The 21,159-nt window shown below is 34.1% G+C and overlaps 1 protein-coding gene across 2 annotated transcripts in view; it reads left to right on the top strand.

The window, feature by feature from the left end:
• Positions 1-1,743: 1,743 nt before the first annotated feature.
• The window catches only part of LOC131073254 (plant UBX domain-containing protein 7), a 37,164-nt gene continuing 17,748 nt past the window's right edge, over positions 1,744-21,159 (top strand). Inside the window, exons 1-8 of one of the 2 annotated variants that reach the window (XM_058009663.2) lie at positions 1,744-1,972; positions 9,705-9,832; positions 10,064-10,147; positions 10,890-11,085; positions 11,338-11,415; positions 11,504-11,572; positions 17,471-17,614; positions 17,802-17,907. In XM_058009663.2, coding sequence (XP_057865646.1) covers positions 1,889-1,972; positions 9,705-9,832; positions 10,064-10,147; positions 10,890-11,085; positions 11,338-11,415; positions 11,504-11,572; positions 17,471-17,614; positions 17,802-17,907 — 889 coding nt within the window. In that variant the 5' untranslated portion in view covers positions 1,744-1,888. Of the gene's footprint in view, positions 1,973-9,086; positions 9,226-9,704; positions 9,833-10,063; positions 10,148-10,889; positions 11,086-11,337; positions 11,416-11,503; positions 11,573-17,470; positions 17,615-17,801; positions 17,908-21,159 lie in introns of those variants that run through there. The other variant, XM_059211043.1, reaches the window with a different exon arrangement.

Genomic DNA, 21,159 nt, shown 5'->3' on the forward strand with positions numbered 1-21,159 from the left:
GAGGCATTAACACATCCAATGTTTGTCTCATGCAACTTATCAATCCTTCACATTCATAATACTCCTTATATCTCCCTTCTCCTTATCTCTCCACAATACTCCTCTTATCTCCCTTCTCCTTATCTCTCAATTCGCCTTATATCTTCTGCTCCTTATCTCTCCACACTCCACCTTATCACTCTGTATATACTCCTTATCCCTCCACTTGAACACCTTATCACTCCAACTAGCAGCGGGTTCAAACAGGTCATGGCAGGGGCATCCATGCAACTGCATCGAGGAAGTAACACATCAGATGACCGCCATCCAACAGTCACTGGTCTGGTCAACTTGGAAGTCAACACCGAAGTCACCAATGAACAAACATGGGCATTAATGCCATCAGCAGGAGGAAGCAGAACAACGGTCCAAGCACACACCAAGGCACGAATAGGGGGACACCAGTGCAGGGGATGTCAATTGGGCATAGATTCAAACCAACGACCCACTATCAATAGTGGAATGCAACTTGTCGTTGCATTGCGGGGTTAACCCCCGTTTTATTTGATTTTTTAATTCTTATACAATTCTTAAATTTTCATTAGCTTAAATATTACTATGTTTAAATTAATTAATTTAATTATTAATTTAAATGATGTATGTAAAGAACTTAACTTTAGTTTCTTCTTTTTCTAAAGAAAGAAAACTATTTAATTTAATTTCATTTTAGTTATTTAATTTAATTTAATTTATGTTAAATTATTTTTTTTGATTTTTTAAGTCTTATACAATTCTTAAATTTTAATCAATTTAAATTTTACCATGTTTAAATTATTTTATTTAATTTGATTAAAATTTAATTTAAATGATTTAATTTAAGTTGTTTTATTTGAATTTTTTATTGACAACATTAAGTTTAAATAATTTAATTTAATTTTAGTTATTTAATTACACGACACTCATTTGCACATCAAATTAAATGGGTTTAGTTTTTATTAACACATATTTGTCCATCCATTATATGACTGTAATACGCCTCTCGCGTAATTAAAATAAAAAAATATTTTAACTCAAACTAAATTAAATTAAATAATTTGAAGTAAATTAAATAATTAAAATGAAATGAAATTAAATAACTAAAATATTTTGAAGACATGTATTTTCACTTGGCTCATAACGACTATTTTTATTTTTTATTTTTTAGCTTCTTTTAGCTTAAGTTTTTGTTCTATTTGAATATGGATAAAATAGGTAGTGCATGGTCCAATCAACTTATACTTAGTCTAGTCAACTTGCAATTGTACAAAAATTTATTTTATGAAAATTAAAGTCTTTCTTATTAATATTACTCTTAACTAAAGAGAAAATGTACAAGTTTTTCTTATTTGATTTATAATAGAAAGATCTATGTAATTCTTACTATTTGATGAAATTCTAATATTATTTGACTAATTAATAATAGATATATCTATGCAAGGAAAAATAAAAACTCTATCAATTGACAAATATTGATTAATAATTAAAAAAAAATCTAAAAAAAATTAGAAGCAAAAATTAGAGATTTACATAAAATTTTAAAAAATAAATATAGAAAATAAATTAAACAAATATTTTACTCTTTGAAATGAATAGACGAACTTCTCCATTCTAATATTAGCTTTTGTTGATTTAAAAATTACGAACTAAACAAATATTTTATTTAAATTATCATATTATTATTAAGAATTTTAAATTAGTTTTATAAGGTAGTTTCGTCAGGTTATAACCGGGAGGCTTGTAATTGTGAAATTTGAGGCGTAGGTAGCGTAACATGTATGAAGGGTGCGAGCACGCAAACTGAAGCTCTGTATTTATCATATGTGGGATTGATCATTCATCATTTTTCTATTCATCATTAATCACAATCAACATGGATAATGAGAAGCAAGCCAAGATTGCTTCTTTTATCGAAATAGTTGGGGAATCCACAGACAAGGCACGCCAGTTTCTTCAGGTCGGTTAAAAAAACCTAAAATTTATTTGCTTGCTTCAATCTTCTGACCCGACTGGTTATATGATTGTGAGACGCACCAATGAATTACATTTTACATTTAATTGTTAATGGGGATAATATTCCTTTCCTTGGCAACACGTAGTTAGGTCAGAGAGTGACGCATGTCCCGTTTTTGTTAGATGAATGGATAGGAATGATGTGATAAACGAAGAAAAGTTCCGCAGATCTTATTTTGTTAGATGCAGACTTGCTAGGTAGTTGGTATGATGTTAGCAATGCTGCATGTATATGCATTTCTTAATTATAAAGTTGCAAGCTTTGGAATGCTGTGCAAGATAACACAAATTTTTTGATATTGGTGAGCAAACAGAGGAACGCAACTTTTTTTAAGGAATATAGGAATTAATCCTTTACATCATGTGAAAAATTTGAGACCATTCCGAGTTGAAATTGCTGTGCTTTTTTTGGATTACAAGATTTGTTTGAAGGAATTCTTTAACATGGAAGGTTATGTTGTGGTTTTATTTTTGTAAAATGCTTCATTTTTTCAATCAATATACAATATAATTCAAAGATCCTGAACGAGAAACAATGGGCAATGCAAGGCACACCTCCAATATCCCCTAGGCCTAGGATGGGATGATGCTCAAGTTCAAAGGGCTATTAATGTACGTTACCCGGGGACGCATCCCCAGCTTTTATTCAGTGTCCTGGGGATAGGGGACTCCTAGGGGATGTTCTCATAAATTCTGCATATTGACAGTGAATTTTGGCAATGAATTCTATAAGCAATTTGACTTTGACTCTCAATTTAACACAATTTTGGCATAATTACTCTGCTAGTTATATGTTGAGGTTCTATAATGTATATGTGCTGGTTTTATCCATGTTTTCATATGAATATTTAAAATTTCCCTATATATTTTAATTTTCCCTATTTTTATAGAGCTGTCCCCTTTGTCGTCCCCAATCCGTCCCCAAAATTGGCAAAAAAAATATCAGCATCTTGGAAACACGTACCCCCGTTCCTTGCCGTCCCCGTCCCAGAAACTCAGGGTAACATAGCTATTAGTATTAATTCAACATTTATACAGTTGGCACTCCAAACTAAGAGCAACTAATAAATTTTTTCTAAAGTCAATTTAAAGAAGTTTTTTCTGATAAATAACTGGGAGGGGAGGCTACTATTAGGGAACCAGGCTGTGGCTCAAACCTGGGCCAGCATTGGGATAGTTCCAGGGCTTTACTACTGGACCCAACTCGCATGTCAGGATTAAAGATCTAATAACATTAAGATCGGAAAAAACAGAAACTTGTGCTCCATTTATTTAGCTTAAGTTAGCCAAGGGTCTGTATTGTTAACTTCCTAGTTGTCAGTGGTTCAATCGTCTTGATCTTGGTGAAATATCCGTTCCAGATATTATTCAATTATTCAAGCATATTTGCAGGTATTTTATGACATGGCCCATTGAGATCATTATCAATGAATATCACATTTTGAATTTTTTGGGGAAAAATCCAATGTTTTGTAATTGCAAAATTGCAAGTTTATAGCATAGTTTGGAGCTTTGACTGGGAACTTCTTATACATTTTTTTTTTTAATATTTTATCACTGGTGGTAACGAGTATGGAATAATGTTTTTGTATTGGTTTGTTACAATTGTTTTAAATGGTATGCTATATGTTTACTTTTATTCTCAAAGTCAGTTTTTTATCTTGTGCCTGATAGGATGGAATATCCTTAAGATATCAGGGTTTATGTGGACTAACATTACTTCGTTCAAAATCATGCTTTGAATGACAAAATAAAAGTAAAATGAGAAATGAACATCTGAAGTCTGATTTGTGTTCCTGAAACTCTCAGGTGATATGATTACATTTTAACAGATGCATATCCAAACACGAATTCATGAGAACTTCTCTAGTTTTCATGGTCAAGTAAAATAAAAGAAAAATAATAACAAAAATATAATTAAATGAATTTACAATCTTGTACACTTTAAAATAAAGAAATGATTGTGTGCTTTCATTAAAGAAAAAAATTGACAGAGATTTAAATTTTAAAGACAATCATGTTTACTTCATGGTTAATGATGCACAGTACAGATGATCCATATGGAGTAAGAAAAAAATTAACAAAATAAGGATCAATAATGCTGTAAATATTACAAGTTTAAATTATTAAAGATAGTCATGTTTACATGCATCACTAATGATGCACAATACAGATAATAGATATAATGTAAATACTAAACATACATAGGATCTATATGACAAAAATATAAACATAAAATTTAACATAAACTAATACAGTAATGTTGATTAAATTCACCAATAAATTATTGTGTAAATTTAACATAAACAAATATAGTTTTTTAATATGAAGAAAAATACCAGTTCACAATTAGTCATGCAATTATGAAGAGATGAAAATAATCAAATCCTTGCAACCTGGAAAAAAAGATCACAAATGTGTAGCGAACCCTAGTGCCTAGATTGTTGTTTCACCACAAAGTTGCCACTACAAACTGCAGGAAGTGAAATGTAAAATAACATGAAAATGCATGAGTAGAAGCCCTAGGGACAGCATTATGCAGGTGGGTGAAAATCAGTCAAACTGGTGCATTAAAGTTGAAAAACTGCGATTAAACTTGAAAAATTGGCAACAATTGGGGAAAAACAGTCAAAGCCAGTGATCAATGATTTATATGGAAAATGTGTTTTTTAGGGGATAAATTTGGGGACTTCAACTGTTCATGATTTATTGTGATTTTTTTACAATTTTTTCCCAATTTATGCTTCTATGGACTAATGAATAGAAACTAAAAGAGGTGTCATGTAAAGCTTTACGTTAAGCTTACAACATAGCAGAGTGACATTTAGATTGACTTATAAGTCAACTAGTATGATTATTTAACCAATAGCAACTAATAACTCTTAATCAAAGTAATTGAGGCTAAGTTACATCCACAAATCACTCAAGTCTAAAGTGGTTAAACTAGGTGCTTATTTCAAAGAAGATTCCCCAAACAGCTGGGCCCTATTCTCTTGTGTTACATCCACAAATCTCTCAACTTTGAAGTGGTTAACAAGGTGCTTATTTCAAAGAAGACTCCCCACATAGCTGGGCCCTATTCTCCTTTATAATACATCCACTCCATGCTGATCTCTCAGCTGCACATCGTGAGTTGTTTAGGACTGCAATAAAGTTCATCCATATACATGGCCAAGATAAGTGGAGTAGATCTTCAAATAAAGAATTAAAATCTGAACTAATTGTGGAAAAGCCCAACTTAAGTAGAAACTCATTGATCTTGAAATTCTCAACTTGTGGTGTATGCAGCAGCAGCCGATATTAGGCCCTTTTCAATCCTTGGGTATCTATCTATGCACCTCAAGGCCTTTGGTAGTTGAAGCAAAAACTTCAACAAAATCAACTATCTGTTTTTGAGAATCCTCTAGCAACAATAGTAAGAGTCTCATTAAAGTCAACTCCCTCTTTTTGAGAGAGTTCTTCAGCAATAAATTTATCTCCAAACTCTTAAATAATCTCATTAGTGGCATGCATGGAAACTATTAACGATTTGGATTCCATGATAGGTTTATAACTTGTTTCCACAAAGCTGGAAGGACACTTCTCTGTCATGGCATCCTACTATTTCTGCTTGACTGGATCAACAAATAGCGTGTAAAGGCCACTATCTTGAATTCCTTTGGCTAAAACTTGACCAGGTTCCGGACTGTTCTTTGTAATGGTCACTCACAGACCACCAAACTCGGCAATACAATGTAAATCTGTGGTGCAAGAAATTGAAAAGACTCTTTCTTTAACTGTGAACATACACAACATATTTAGCTCAAGAAAATCACTTGAAGGCACGAGGAAGGAGACAAAGGCCATTCTGATAATTGAAGAAGTGACATCATTCCCCAATTCCACTTGTATTCATACTTCTTGTTCTTGAAGTTTGTTGAGTACATTCTTGTTGAAGGTTATGTGTTTGGAAGCTCCATTGTCTACATACCACCCTACACTAGAAACAATGTTTGTGGATAGGCATAATTCCATGGAGGAACTTATCTCTAGCCTGGATGCTTACTTGTTTGCTTCTGTTGAACTATCTGCATTCCCAACAAACTCTTGCTTTGTGGCTTTATTTTCTTCTTCTGAAGACTCTGAGATGCATAGTGGTTCATTTTGTGGCATTTGAAACACTTAATGTGATTCAAGTCTGTAAGAGCCTTTAATGGTTTTAGAAGACTTTAGATAGCCTCCCTAAGATGCTTCCAAAGTCTTTTCTTCCTTTGATCCAAAGAATCTGTTTATTCATCCTTGCCCTTTTGCTTCTCCCCCAATCCTCCTTTCTTAACACTTTTCCTCATCTTCTCAATGAGGGCTAGTTTCTAACTCTTTTCCACTTTGGTTGAAACAGTCTCTAGTTTGCTCTTCTCTTGGATAACATCATCCGAAAAATTCTCAAATGTGGGAAGCTTGTCACAAGCATAGACAAATGGATCCCAAAATGGAGAGAACCTATTTCTAGTTATCGGTATCAACACATCATTTTCCACCTTCACCCCAACAGCAGTGAACTTATCTTGAAGCTTAGTGATCTTCATAATGTAACTGGCCGCTGTGTTTAGCTCACTCTTGTGTGGCACTGCATTTGTTCTTTAGCAGCATCTTGTGGGAAATGTTCGTACTCCGGTATATAGATCAATCAAGGCATCATATGTCTGCATTGTTGTCTTCCTCTCTGAAATGCAAGGGATCAATTGGTCCTTCATTGAATCTCGGATAATTTGCTTTGCTTTGGCTAACTTTTTGTTATATTGGCCAACTGAATAGGGTCTCCACAAAACTCCAAAGATCAACCTTTCTGACTAGCATCTGCAATCTGCACTGCTAAGGTGTAAGGTTGGAAGCACCTTCTAACGGTCACTCATTGAGACCAAGATTGGTCATACTTGCAACTCTTAGACCGCTCTAAAACCAAACAGATCTTACAGGTCTAGATCATTTCAACCATTGAAGCAAGGGCATTACACTTGTTGAAATCCTCTGACAGCTCCTCGCAAGTAGCAGCCCACTGCATACATGGATCAGATTGCGTGGTCTGTTACCATGCTAATTTTTGGACCATCATAAGCAGATTCTGCACTCAAAAAGTTTAGTCCTAAAATTAGGTAGATTAAAAAACAAAAACTGCAATCAAAATTCTATATAGAAGTAAAAGAAGAAAGAAAAAAAATGGTAAACAAAAAGAAAAAAAGGAGTCAAATGGTAGCCCTAACTTTATCTAATATGTACTGTCATTGTATTCATCCAATTGAACACTTATTTTCAATCAGCCTTTTTCTCCTCTTCATATTATTCACAGCAAACATCCAGGTAACAGTGAAGGGCTCGATTTCTAGCTAACAAATGTTCTCAAGTAGTAATCGTTCATATTGATTTGTTTTGGTTCGTAACTCATCTACTACTTATTTACTGAAACCTAATATGATGTCACACCGAGAATTTGTAGTTTGATTTAAATAAGAGCTCTAAATGCTTTGGATATTAAATTTTGTTTAATTGGCTTCATGGTTTTTATTGTTGCTTTAAAACTAAATATTATCTTACATGATGTTATACGTTTGATTTAAACTTTATTGCTTTTCACAATCCCATGTTCAAGTTTCAACTTCAAGTTTGATATTTTCATTTTTAATTCTGCACACATGCCCAACTTCTAGGGTTTCCACACCTTGCATACTCTTAACATCCTTTCAACTGCATATCCAAGTTTTTGTGCTTTGCACTATGCATATCCCTCTTCACATTCACCCACTTGACCTTAATGAGTACTATACCCAAATCACAACTATATTGTTGAAACATTAAGCTCAAGGAAACTACATTTTAAATCATGATATTAAGATGGGAGTAAAATGATTATTTTTGGAATGTCAAGTTGTATCTCGTCAATCAAAACTAGGGAAACTTGATGACGCATCTGCAATATTTATTGGGGTGTCCCCGTGTCCAAAATGTCTGGTGACAGGAGGACATCCTCTGGTCGTCCCCAATTTTTGAAAAAACACAGGGGACGTCCTATAAAACAAAAGAGGACATCCTTCTACCCCTAGGATGGGTGGGTATGTTTGTGACGTCCCTTAACCATTCCAGGGATGGTTGGCCATCCCTATAAAAAAGTAACGTTTTAAAAATGTAGTAAGTCCTAATTTTTTTTCCTCTAGTTCAGCCAATTGCCTTCAGCATGGGTAGGGCAACTACATCTAGCCTGCCTACAACCTTCTGCCCTTTAGGCCTTTGGCTGTGCCCGACGCATACTATTCACTACTCTTATATGCTTCATCAACTATTTAATCAATGCCTGATAAAGAAAAATGACTTCACATGCCAACAACTCCCGCACCCCAACTTGCTCTAAATGATAAGGAAATAAAATGAAACTTTCTTCGTTTTTGTATTTTCATATTGTAGGTGAAGGTGAGACTTGCAGCCTTTGGGCATTTTGTTGTAACTTGTTTGACTCTCGTGTGAACTCTCAATTCAACACAAATGTTATGTACTAACTATTAAGGATCCATAATGTATATGATGAATGCTTTATCAATGTTATTATATGAATATTTGAAATTTTCGTATATATTTTTAAAATTTTCTTTTTTAGTATAGCTGTCTGTAATGTCCCCTTTTCTTTGAGTGATCACGCAGAGGAGATTATTAGCCTATTTTATTCCCATAGGCTAATTGGATTTATTTAAAGGAATAAATTAATTAATTAAATTTTAAATAGTCCGTCCTATGGGATTATTTAATTTTAATTAATTAGCAGCTGGACATACTTTATTTTATAAAGTGACTTTATAATCATGTCGATGACAAATTATAAGTTAAAGTTACTTTTGAGGGGAAAAGTAATTTAAAAGAGAAATAAAATAAAGTACTCCTTTCGAAAAGGAAAAGTATTATAAAAGGAGGAAAAGTGCAATGAGGATTCATTTTGGAGTTGTTATTTTCAAAGAAACTTTTCCTTCAGAGCTTTAGCTTGCAAGTTCAGTAAACCCTAGGACGGAAACCCTAGAGGTTTTGGCTATTTGGACGAAAATCCAGATCGGCCCACTTGGTGAATTCATCTCAGGATTCAGAGTTGCACATCATTTATCAGTTTTCATGGAGATTCGATGATCTATCTTGCATATTTTCAGAGGGTTTGCTATTTTATGTATGGAGGCATTCCGGGTATGTGTTACCTGATGGTATTAGGCATTTTCTGATTTGTAACAGCAGCATGTGTTTGTAAACAGCAATACATTTCTATATCAAAAGAATACCATTGGCTTATTTAGATTCTCTGTATTTCATCGATTGATTTCCTTGAAAATCTATATTGTTCGTCTTGCATGTTCAATCTGCATGTTTGCATGTCTCAATATTACATTATGATGAAACAAAACATGAGTAAAAATGAAAACCCAAATCAGATTTGAAGCATTATCCGAGTCTGGGATATTACACTGTCTCTTTGCTGTCCCTTGCTGTCCGCCAAATGACCCCCAAAAAAGTTATCCCTGAAACTTGTCCCTCTGTCACCTGCTGCCCCCATCTTGGAAACCTGGGGTAACATATATTAAAAATATTATGATGTGTTTTATTGAAAATTTCGTTATTTTCAATAGTCTGTTTCTAAATATTTTCATACCCAATTTCTTTTGTTTTAGGCAACAAACTGGCAGCTAGATGAAGCAATACAGCTATTCTACGTAGGAAATGAGGGTGGAGCTGGGACATCTTCTGCTAATATACCTTTGGAAAGGAAGTCTCCTGGATCTCCATCAACTAACGACAGGTTTTCCAAAACCAGCTTATGTTTTTGATAATTATCACATATTTTGTTCATTTTTGTAACACTTAGTATCATCTACCAATGTTAAATTCTGACTGCCTATTGTTTGATTTTGTGATTATGCTTCCTAGTATTTGTTTTGTAGTTTTATTTGTTGTCATCACGTCTTCATGTTTTGCCAATCCTTTTTGCTGTATTGACTTATTTGATTTTATACTCTAATTTTCATGACAGGGAAAATGATACTTCTGGTGATTATGTGCGCCCACCATTACCTGTTAAGAGAGAAGCACTATATGATGATGTTTTCCATTTGAGGTGTGTTAAATCATCCTTGTGTAGTTCAGCAGTTTTTTAGATGTATGCCTTATATGATGATCTTTTACATTGAACTGCCTAATTAAGGATGCTAATTATTCTGAACTTCATGAAGTCTACAATCTATATATAGATCAATATAAGGAAGATGTGCATATAAAATGTTTTAGAAAAGCATACTTCCCATACATCAAAAGAACAGGAGAAATAATTCTGAAGATCATTCAAAGCAAAGGATTTGACACAGCATTTTGAGCAATAAATGTCAAGAATTTCAAACTTCACTGAACTAATGGCTGTTTTGGCCTGAAACTTAACAGCAGTGTATTCATTTTTTTGCGCCTTGTGGAGGACTATATATTTTTTGGAATTGGGAAGATCTGTTCAAGCCAGGTTAAAAGAACATAGTGGACATGTTCATAGCAAAAGAACTGGATAATTATCATTAGCCAAATACTTTCATACGTTAAAACATTTATATAAATATTGACAGTGTGAAAGTTCTGGTCAGAGAAGATCGCTACCCAAAAGGAATATTAGGAAAGCAGTAGAATGTTAACAATCTAAATAGATATGGTGGTTGGTACTTGAGCAAAGCCTTGTAATGTTGTAGAAAACTAAATAGACATCTTGACTATCAATATTTTATTGCTAGTGTCTGATATTTATAGACTGGATCATTTTTTAATCACCATCAAGCTTTTACTCATTTCAGGCTGTAACTTTATTATTTACATGTCAGAGCACAACAACTAGCACAGCCAACCAATCAACCCAATTCTGTAGATGCCTTTCGGAACTTTGAGGATGAAGCTAAATATCGCTCTGTTTGGGCATCTGATCAGAATGGATCCTCTTCAGTGGATGGGCCGAGAGATAATCTTGCAGCACTTTATCGACCTCCTTTTGGATTAATGTTTCAAGGCAGTTTTGAGCAGGTCCTATTTTGTTTTAAAGTAGAATATAGATCTTATGTGCCTTTTAAAGGTCTAGCTAGATGTATGCAGTCAACTACTTGGAACTTGGATCACTTATACATAATGTGGCTGTCAAAATTTCTTTATGGAGATCCTTCACATTTATTGCTTTTGGGTATTCAATTAATGATGTCAAGCTGGTGAAGTAATTTTTTTTATTAGTTTCTCCAGTCTTTTTCAAGAGCATTTCATGCTCATATTAAGTCTATACAGGCAAAAATTGAGGCTGCTGGACAGGGTAAATGGCTGATAGCAAATGTGCAATCAACAAAAGAGTTCAACTCTTATATGGTGAACAGTGTTTTTGGCTTATTATTTAAGCTATACCTCTGCTTTTTATGGCTGCTAACTGACATTTTTAATCCACTTTGGCATGCAGCTCAATAGGGACACTTGGGCTAATGAAGCTGTAAAGGAGACCATTAGTACAAGCTTTATTTTCTGGCAGGTTAGTTGGCACATATATCTTTGTGCTGATGCCTCAAGATCATAATGTTGCCAAATTTTACATTAGATTAAAACACCCAGTGACAATGAATTTAGATTGTATAATTATTTTGTTCTTTCATTATTTTTTTTTACAAGTGAAGAGTGTGTGCTGTTTGTTTGGGCCAGTAACTGTTAAAGAGAGTATTCATATTTGTACAAAAACTCAAAATCTGCCATGGATCTTCAAACCCAAAGAAACTAGACTAATCCATACCCTGCACAGAAATTCGTCAGAATTTAAATAGATTATGGCCGTAGCAGCCAAAAATTTCCAAAACTTAGAGCATAACCATAGGAACTTGCCATATAACCATGAGAGAATAAAGACAAAATTCCTCTATAAAATAACAAAATCAATACTAATAATCTAAACCAAACTCATAAGTTATTCTTTTGGTGCATGATCTTTCTTGTATATATTTTTGTATTCCATGTTTACTGGCTTTTTATTTTTGTATACTCATATAGCTGTGAGTGATCTGATGTTTTGTTTTTAATGTCTGCATTGTGTGAGATGTAACATAGGGCGTGTGGGTCATTACTAGGGGATATGTAGTTCAATAAATATTTGGTCGAGTTCTGAATATATTTTCCTGAGACAGGTATGTTTGCAGGATGCCTGAATAGTCAGTTTCTCGTGAACACATAAATGCTGCTGACTATATGTTGGGAATTAGTGTTCACATTGGACACACAAAATAATTATTTGTATGGTTTGTTATATTTTGTTAAAGAGGTTAGTATAATAGAGGTACGAATGTGTTGAGTTGTCAACATATTTGGGTAAATTGTTGTGGGTAGTTTCCTAAAAGATAGGAAACTTAAATCCTATAAATAATGTAGATGTTTGAATACAAGGGATGAAGAAATTGAAGCTATTATTCTGTGTGTAAAATCTTCTGTATGTTTCTGCATTTCTGCCCAAAAGATCTGATATGGTATCAGAGTGGGCATGATTAGAGGGATTATAGATCACTATTGCTAAGGCAATGTAAATGGAGGCAGGAGGCACCGGAGGCTGGACGACAATCAGGGACCTCTCGTCATTCACCAACGATGGGGCCGTGCATTAGGTGTGGTGACATTTTTTTTCAGTTGTGTATTTTCTTCTAGTTGTGAATGGTGTGGTGTGCTGTGTGCTTCAGATTTTTGGTTTTCTACTTTACATAGTGTGTTGGATGCTAGAAAGGCAATTGTATAGGAAAGCAGCTAACGTTAGTGATCCTCTGACTACGGAGATCCTCTGACTGCCATACTTCATCAGAAGATGATTGACTAGTGAATACGTTCACTGGCAAATTATGATCATGTGCAACAAGATCCAGATAGCAAGATCCAGACATTGGTATGCAGTTTCATGTGATTTGTTTTCTTTTCAATGCCCTTGTGTGGTGTGAATAAGTGGAAATTTCACATTGAGGGGGGGACATAACATCAATGTTCCATTTTGAGCTAAATCGGCTAAAGTCAAGGGCAACTTCCAGTGGCAGTTTCCTATGTTGTTTGAGATCAGGTGGCAGTGATCGACAACAATGACTTCAATTGAGAACATTTGGTTCTCATAGATGTAATGTGACATCGTTCATGTTTTGTTTTGTGTGAGTTGCATTTCTTATATTTTCCCTTGATGTTGGAGAAATATAAGCACCAGTGTAAATTAGTTCATGGATCTTGAAAGGGTTTGTGGGAGGATCCAGAAAACCACTTGAGGTGGACAGATGGTGGAGGTTCCCGTTCATGTCAAGGTTTGTGGTAAGGCTATTTAAAACAATGGGAGGAGAGAGCCTTTCTTTGGATCAAGGTCATGAGTCAGTTGGACGTGCCATAGGGGTGTGCATACTTGCAGAGGAGTGTGTGAATATTTTTCTACCATCTTCACACTAAGGGGGGGAATGTTGGGAATTAGTGTTCGCATTGGACACACAAAATAATTATTTGTATGGTTTGTTATATTTTGTTAAAGAGGTTAGTATAATAGAGGTACAAATGTGTAACAACACAACATATTTGTTGTGGGTAGTTTTCTAAAAGATAGGAAACTTAAATCCTATAAATAATGTAGATGTTTGAACGCAAGGGATGAAGAAATTGAAGCTATTATTCTGTGTGTAAAATCTTCTGTATTCTACATTTCCACCCAAAAGATTTGATACTATATTTTTATAACTTGGATTCCTTCAGTTTTGTTAGTTGAGGCATGCAATACCTTTGGTGATGGAGTTATTTTGAGATGCACAATTCAAAAATTGGGCTTCACATTCTTGTTTGATTGAAGACTTGTATTCACTTCACTTGTGTGAAAAAACTAGACAAGTCCAGCTAGATAAGATGATAAAATATGAAGACGTTTTGAGGGTTTAATGAAATAAGGATTTTGAGCATAATTCTTTTGGATTTGATATCCTCAAGCTTGTCATTTTGCATTGTTTCAACTGATAACACAGCTTGAAAATTGAAATGGGAATAGCTCTAAGGAAATCTATATTTTTGAGAAAAACTTAAAACAGTGGTTACGTGCACCACCACTCTTCTATACTACTAACATTTACTTAGATTTGTTTGTGCGCTAAGTGAGTCACCTTGCCTTGTAATTCTTACCAACATACTTGAGAAAATAGAATTTCATTAATGTAAATGATATTCATGGTGGCCATCTTTAGATAACTTAAAAGTACAAACAATTAAAATCCTTACTATGTAAACATGCCTGTAAAAAAGCTTTTAATATTTAAGATATGTATATATGATTGGATTTTACACGTTTTAAAAGATTTGCCAATGGGGGAAGAGGCTGGAGGGTGAAAAGCCCAAGCAGCAATATTATTCAATGTTCCTCCCTATTAACAAATTCGTAGAGGATCTTTTGTGCCATGTGGGTTCCTTTGCATTTGCATTGTAATTTTTCACAATGTAACTGAGGAAAAGTGCACCGCCTCCTGCTGATTTGTGATTCCCTGCCACTGATGCAACTCATGAATCTCTGCAACTGGTGTGTTTTCAAGCCTTTTTTTCACCTCTTGCATGCAATGGATGCTGGAAAATGTTGCACAGAAGCATCTTATAAATTTTTGCTGCGGTTTTTAGGGTTTTTTCTTTCCGGTTTGTGGCAAAAGAAGACAATTTTTAGAGGATTAAATCATGATTTACAACACAATTTCAGCAATTTATAATTAAAAAATTGTAGACTTTTGGTCAATGGTTTCTGCGCAATTTTTAGGGAAAAAATTAGGATCGGGATGATCTTTTTAAAATTGTGATTAATTGTGATTTTTTCCAGAATTATGCTTCTATGCTTTTGAGGATGACGAGCCTATTGACCTTGATGAGATTGATGTAGAGTCTGAGTGAATTGTGGGTGATGATGACTTTGTTGACCCTGAGAATTTTGAGATCCTTTAGGCCAACTTGGATAATGATGAGGTTGGACGACTTAGAAGAGTCTCTGACCGAGGAGCTTCATCATCAGGACCTGTAACCCTATAGCATAGCTCTATATGTAGTAGCAAGAGTCATTGGTTATGTTTTATTTATTATCAATCAACACATACTTTTGAGATGCCTGTGTATATAACAATGGAAGAACTGTATTGTATTGCTTGTGCCACCATTGTGAACAACTTTTTGTCAATTGTAGCCTAATAGATCACACAAGACAGGATGCCAAACCAAAGTTCCAATTTGATTTTGGTACTTGGCAATTCTGCTCTTGTGTGATGAAAGTTTTCTTCCAACAACTCAAATTTTTGTTTTCTACTATTAGTAGGGATTGTTAGGTGTGTTCTGAACATGCCCCTGTTAAATGGCAATTAGATCTGAGGCAAAGGCTTGCTTGCCACCAGCATGTGGTTTTGTATTCTATCAACTTATTGCAAGTATTTAAGTTTTTGTGAAATGGATTTGAGATATGTTCTGTACTTGTTTGGTACTAAAGAAGCTTTAAGCTACTTTTTGGTGCTAAAGTAATGGGGAACAGGGTTATCCACTTCAGTTCATACTGTTAAGAGCGATTGTATCTGTGTCTTGTGTATTCTGTAATCTTTTTATGCTGAGAAGCGTAACTAAAGTGGCAACAAGGGTTGGAGTGTTATGGCCTGTGTGTTATCAAAAACTAAAAACCAAAGATGTAAATATCTTAATCGGCATTAAATCTTTTGACTGAAATTTTTTAGAAAATCGGGAATTGGCAAAAAATCGGCAATATCATCGAACATTTGAAAATATAAAATTACTTAAAATATTCTAACACACACACATATACACTAAATTTATAAAACACAATATACTCTCTTTACTTAAATTAATTTAAATCTGTTAAGTTTTATAGATTTGTAATTTTAAAAGTAAATTAAGCATTTTAAAATATTAAATTTTAATTTATCAAATACTAATATTAAAAATAAAAGAATAAAATAAAGTAATAGTATACGATTTAATTTTTATAAATGCCCATTATTAAAATTTAAAATACATATTTGAAATTTTATAAAAGAAAGAAATAAGCTAATTTAAAAAAAACCTAAATACATTAAACACTAAGCAAACAATTGTAAAAATCATTTTTTTTCGGCAGCCTTCCTGGAGGTTGCGGTACAAGAGGCGACGCCCAACACAGGTCAAGCAGGCTTTGTGCAGGTCGACGCCCAGCATGAGTTGCTCAACTTTTTTACACTCGACTTTTTTACAAGTTGACGACTCGAAAAGAAGTCTGAAGTCAACAGACGCAATTTTTTACATTTAACTCGCGATTTTATCGCGATTTTAAACCTGCAAAAATCGCTATTTAAAAAAAAAGACGTCTGCGATTTTTCAGCTGATTAAATTGGCAGGGCAAATGACTTGGGATTAATTGCGATTTGAACGATTTTTACCTGATTTTTTCATCTATGCTAAAAACTATTAAATTGCTAACATATATTTAAAAAATATTAGAACTTCTAAATAAATAAAATAACTACAAAGTAAATAAAATAAAATAATTCTTAAATAAATAAAAATAAATCTTCCAATAAAATAAAGTAAACTAGGATAAATATCTTAAATTAATAATTCTCTTATTTAAATAAATAGCTAAATATTATCAAATTTATAGAAGAGACAGCTCTTTAATACATTTATATTAAGAACACCAAAACCCAAGAGATATCTCTCAATGTCTTTTAGGTGATTGTATTTAAGATATCTATACTAGTCATAAAAGGATGGAATGCAGCTGATGTTTAAATTTTTTTTTGTTATGTCACAAAGTTGGTTGCAGGTGTAGCACTCAATATTTTTTCTGCATTGGTTATAAATTCTGTGGAGCTTTAATGATTCATTATCAAAATAATCAGACGTGCTTGCATACTCCTGTCTGGAGATTGCTTTAAGATTCACAACTCCAGAAGTTAAGACTGTTCAATCTTGTGTGCTTCCATTTTCATAATCCTCTTAAGGCCATGATGATAGTCTGTCCTTAATACTTATGCGATTTGTTATACTAATAACATATGATATTTTTTGTTGTTTTCCTGCCTAATGTGGAGAAGTGGTTTTATCATTGTAGTTTATGGGTTTTAATATTGTTGATTTGTTGGTGATTATTATTTATCATCTACACTCTTTAATTTTTTAAATAGATCATGATCTTGTGCTCTGCCCTAACCAGGATTCATCATAGAGGTTCTATTTGAATTCAAATTGTAGGCATTTTGGGCATGATATGTTGTATATACAATTTTTGGCAGATACTCCAATAGGGGAGACTGCCTATTAGTGAGAAAATTTCAAAATAGAAAGGGTTACAATTTATCCAATTTACCCATCTTTTATTTTGTATGACCTTCAGTCCTTCATATGGTTACTGATTTTGATGCTACAGGTATATGATGATACTGAAGAGGGAAGAAAGGTGTGCACCTACTATCATTTGACAAAAATGCCAACGACTCTTGTCATTGATCCTATCACTGGACAAAAAATGCGAGGATGGCATAGCATGATTGATCCAGAACGTTTATTGGAGGTAATCTGAGTTAATGTACAGTGTATATGTGAACATTGTTCTTACAGAAACCGATATTAGATTATTTTAAAGAAAGTTTTTGCTATTTTTACTTTCTGACATTTTTTAGAGAAGTGGCTGCTGAAGTCATGCATTCTTAAGTTTAAGGCGGCTTTGTTTTTATGATTCAATGTTGTCTTTTCTGCAGGACCTGATACTCTACATGGATAAAGGTCCACTGGAGCGCCATCCGAAACTTCCTCCTCAAAAACGACAAAGAGAAGTTGATGAGAAGACTGCACCAATTTTGCAAGGTATGCAATATTAGCTTATAGACTCAAAGTTTGCAAATCTTTTGTCACATAGGTATCAAATCAAGTGAAACATTTGATAAATGACCTAAGTACATATTGGTTAAATTGGCTTCCATACAATAGCTGGCTAATTTATACTCACTTTTACCCATTTATTAGTCTTTTTTGGAGAAACATTCAAAGCATAGATACAATCAGCTAGTGACAGCAAATAAAATAAAACAGTACATTGATCTATCATTGAATTCACATGTTACAAGTTTCAATAGTTTTGTCTACTAACTTTTTAGTCAATAATTTTAGAAGATTAAGGCACCCACTGTATGATAAAACAATAAAGTGATATGTCTCTACGGTGATGGGAGAAAGCAATGGAAGAAAACAAACATGAGATAATGGTGAAAAAGATGTCTCTACACTCTCCATTAGGGAGGTTAAATACATCCATAAGGTTGAGGATGAGTGATGGCTAGATGAGCTCAAGGACATGCAGACTGCCCCAGAACTGGGAAGATAAAATGTACAGTCTTACATGCATTCAGTGAGGCAACTGTGAGGAGGGCCAACTGTACACATAGATAGGAGATACTCGTAACAATGACTCTCCTCCGGCCTCCCTATTGAGAGAAAGGTGTCTCTGACTTCTAGATGAGGAAGCTTATTGCAAATTGGTCTTTGATAGCCACTTGGCTTGTGTTTGCAGTTTTTTTTTGTTGCTTGTTGCAAGTCCAAACATTGACCAAAGCTTTCTCAACAAATGTGTAGTGTCCCCTTCTCCTCAGTGAACATTCAGGTGTTGATTAGCCTATTCTTTTGTCATTCCGATAGGCTAATGTGGAGATATAAGGGATGAGAGGCTGGCATTGTCAATTATTTATTGATGGAGAAATAAATAATATTACTTTGAGCCCATAAAGTAATATTATAAGGGAAAAGTCAGTTTTGGTTATAAAATTGAATTTTAAAAATAAATTGACTTAAGTTATGAAATAAAGTCATAAAGTGACTTTATTAAGAAGGTAATAAAATATAAACTGACTTTATCATGAAGGCAAAGTTATAAAATGTTTTTTTTATTAAGCCTTATAGAAGTGGGACGAACTTCTTGGAGGGAAAAGTTCATTAAAAATAACACATTGTGATTTTGAGGTCCAAAAGAGGTTTAGAAAATCAATTTAAGGGGTTTCCTTCCTTCTCCAAGCATCATGATATGTTGATTTGATACTTGATAAGTTCTCCATGATTGCTGGTTTGACAATAGCAGCCATATCTAAGGACGGAAACCCTTGGATATTCGAAGGTTGGGTGGAAACCCAACACTACTTGAGAGGTGGGCTCATTCAGGGTTCATCATTGAGCAGATTGGCATCATTTTAATCAGGTTTTGGAGGAGATTTTCTGGCTAGGGCGATTGTGTAGTAGCAGTTTCTCCAATTTTGGAGAGTAATCATTCTTCATATTGCAGCGATTATTTTTAGGCTTGGTTGATATTGATTCCTCCTTGCATGTTGGTATTGGCGCATCTCTACAGCAGCAGCTACACATTGCATAGTTCTCTCTTCTTGCATGTCATTCAATCTTCTTCTGTATGTTTCAAATGATCATACATGTTTTATATCAGAATCATTATCAATAGATTTGTCTTTGTAACATGCTTATTTTCTTGGAAATCTATATCGTTGCCTTTGCATGTTGACACTTTGCAATGAAATGAAGCAAAACATGGCAAAAATAAAAAACCCAAATCAGATTTGAAGCATTATCCATGTCCAGGATATTACAAATTGGCTATTGAAAATATGGAGTGGTAGCCTGAAGATAAATGGCGGAAACATCCTATTTCAAGTGGGATGGCGTGAACAACTTGAGTTCACTCGCATTAAAAATATGAACAAAAGTGTAAGGTCCAACTGTTCGGAGTGTGGAGTAAGGGTTCTCCATGTGTTAGGCTTATAAATTTTGATTCTAACTATGATTTCTCTGCTTATCTCATTGGAGCCAAATTCGATCACCGATATGAAAAGAATAAGGTGCTCTATAATTCGTTCAGGAGACGAGAAAACAACCCTGAGGCAAACTTAATGAAAGGGCTTTGTGATTATGTCTTGTGCCTCTTAACTTGATGGAGAGGTGATTGAATTGATCAATTTGCTGTTGGAGTGAGTAAAAATATGGCCCAATAAAGATGGAGTCAATGTACCAAAAGGCCTACTTTGTATACATGGGAGTAAAAGACTTCTTTATAGTCTATTTGAAGACTTTCTGGGTGCTGATGACTAGCTGCTTTGCTGCAGCCAGAAGTTGGACACGAAACTGCCACTAGGTGAGTGCTTGACCATTTGTATAAGCTTCAATGAGTATAATGCTTTTGAGTCAATGTCTTTATCATGTAATTCTTCTTAGAGGAATAACATGAACATAGTGTTTTAGTCCATACCTAAGGGACTTTTGAGTCATCTGAAAACATTCATGTCATTTTTGTTAATGCTAAAGAAATGGTGCAAGAAATAAAAGAGCAAAGCAATGCACTACAATAAAAACTACATTTTATTTTATGAATCAATTCTTTGTGTTTTTTAAGCACAATAAAACTTCAATTGACATTGAAAAGACGTAAAGTATAATGAGATGATGGGTTAATGTCCCCCTTATTGGACTTGGATAATTAATCCCTAGGACCATTACAAAAGTGATAGCTTGATCAAACTCTAGCATGAAACTCTCTAAAGATCCCTTTAGTCTTAGCTTTTATTTTGCTAAGGATATTAGGGATCATTGGGCCCTAGCTTGGACGTCCCTGGGATGTGGGGACTTGAAGGAGACACTCCCGCTCTATCCAACAATTGCTGCTCAAGATCCCAGGATGTTTTTAGGACATCCCCCTCAAAGAGCTCAAAGAGGGGACATTTTTGGGATGCCCACTAGTTTGGGGGATGTTGAAGTGATGTTGAGGTGTCTCCCAACGGCCCAAGGGACTTCTAGGTGATCCCTATGGAAAGAAAATTAAAAAAATCAATATTTATTAAAAAATAGAAAATGTTTTTGATATGTGTGCCATAAACCCTAATCCTAATGGTCTATGGGTTCACTGGAACTCTAACCATGCACAAAAAACTTATAAATAGGCATCTAACTTTTAAGCCTCATTTCAAACCTGCCCTAAGTTTCAAAACTATTAAAGTTTTGGTGTTTTAAAAAATAAGTGATAAAATTGTGAAAATGATATTCACCATGAAGGTTCGTGTGGCTTAA

The sequence above is a fragment of the Cryptomeria japonica genome, chromosome 9 (genome assembly GCF_030272615.1).
Source record: "Cryptomeria japonica chromosome 9, Sugi_1.0, whole genome shotgun sequence".
NCBI lineage: Eukaryota > Viridiplantae > Streptophyta > Pinopsida > Cupressales > Cupressaceae > Cryptomeria > Cryptomeria japonica.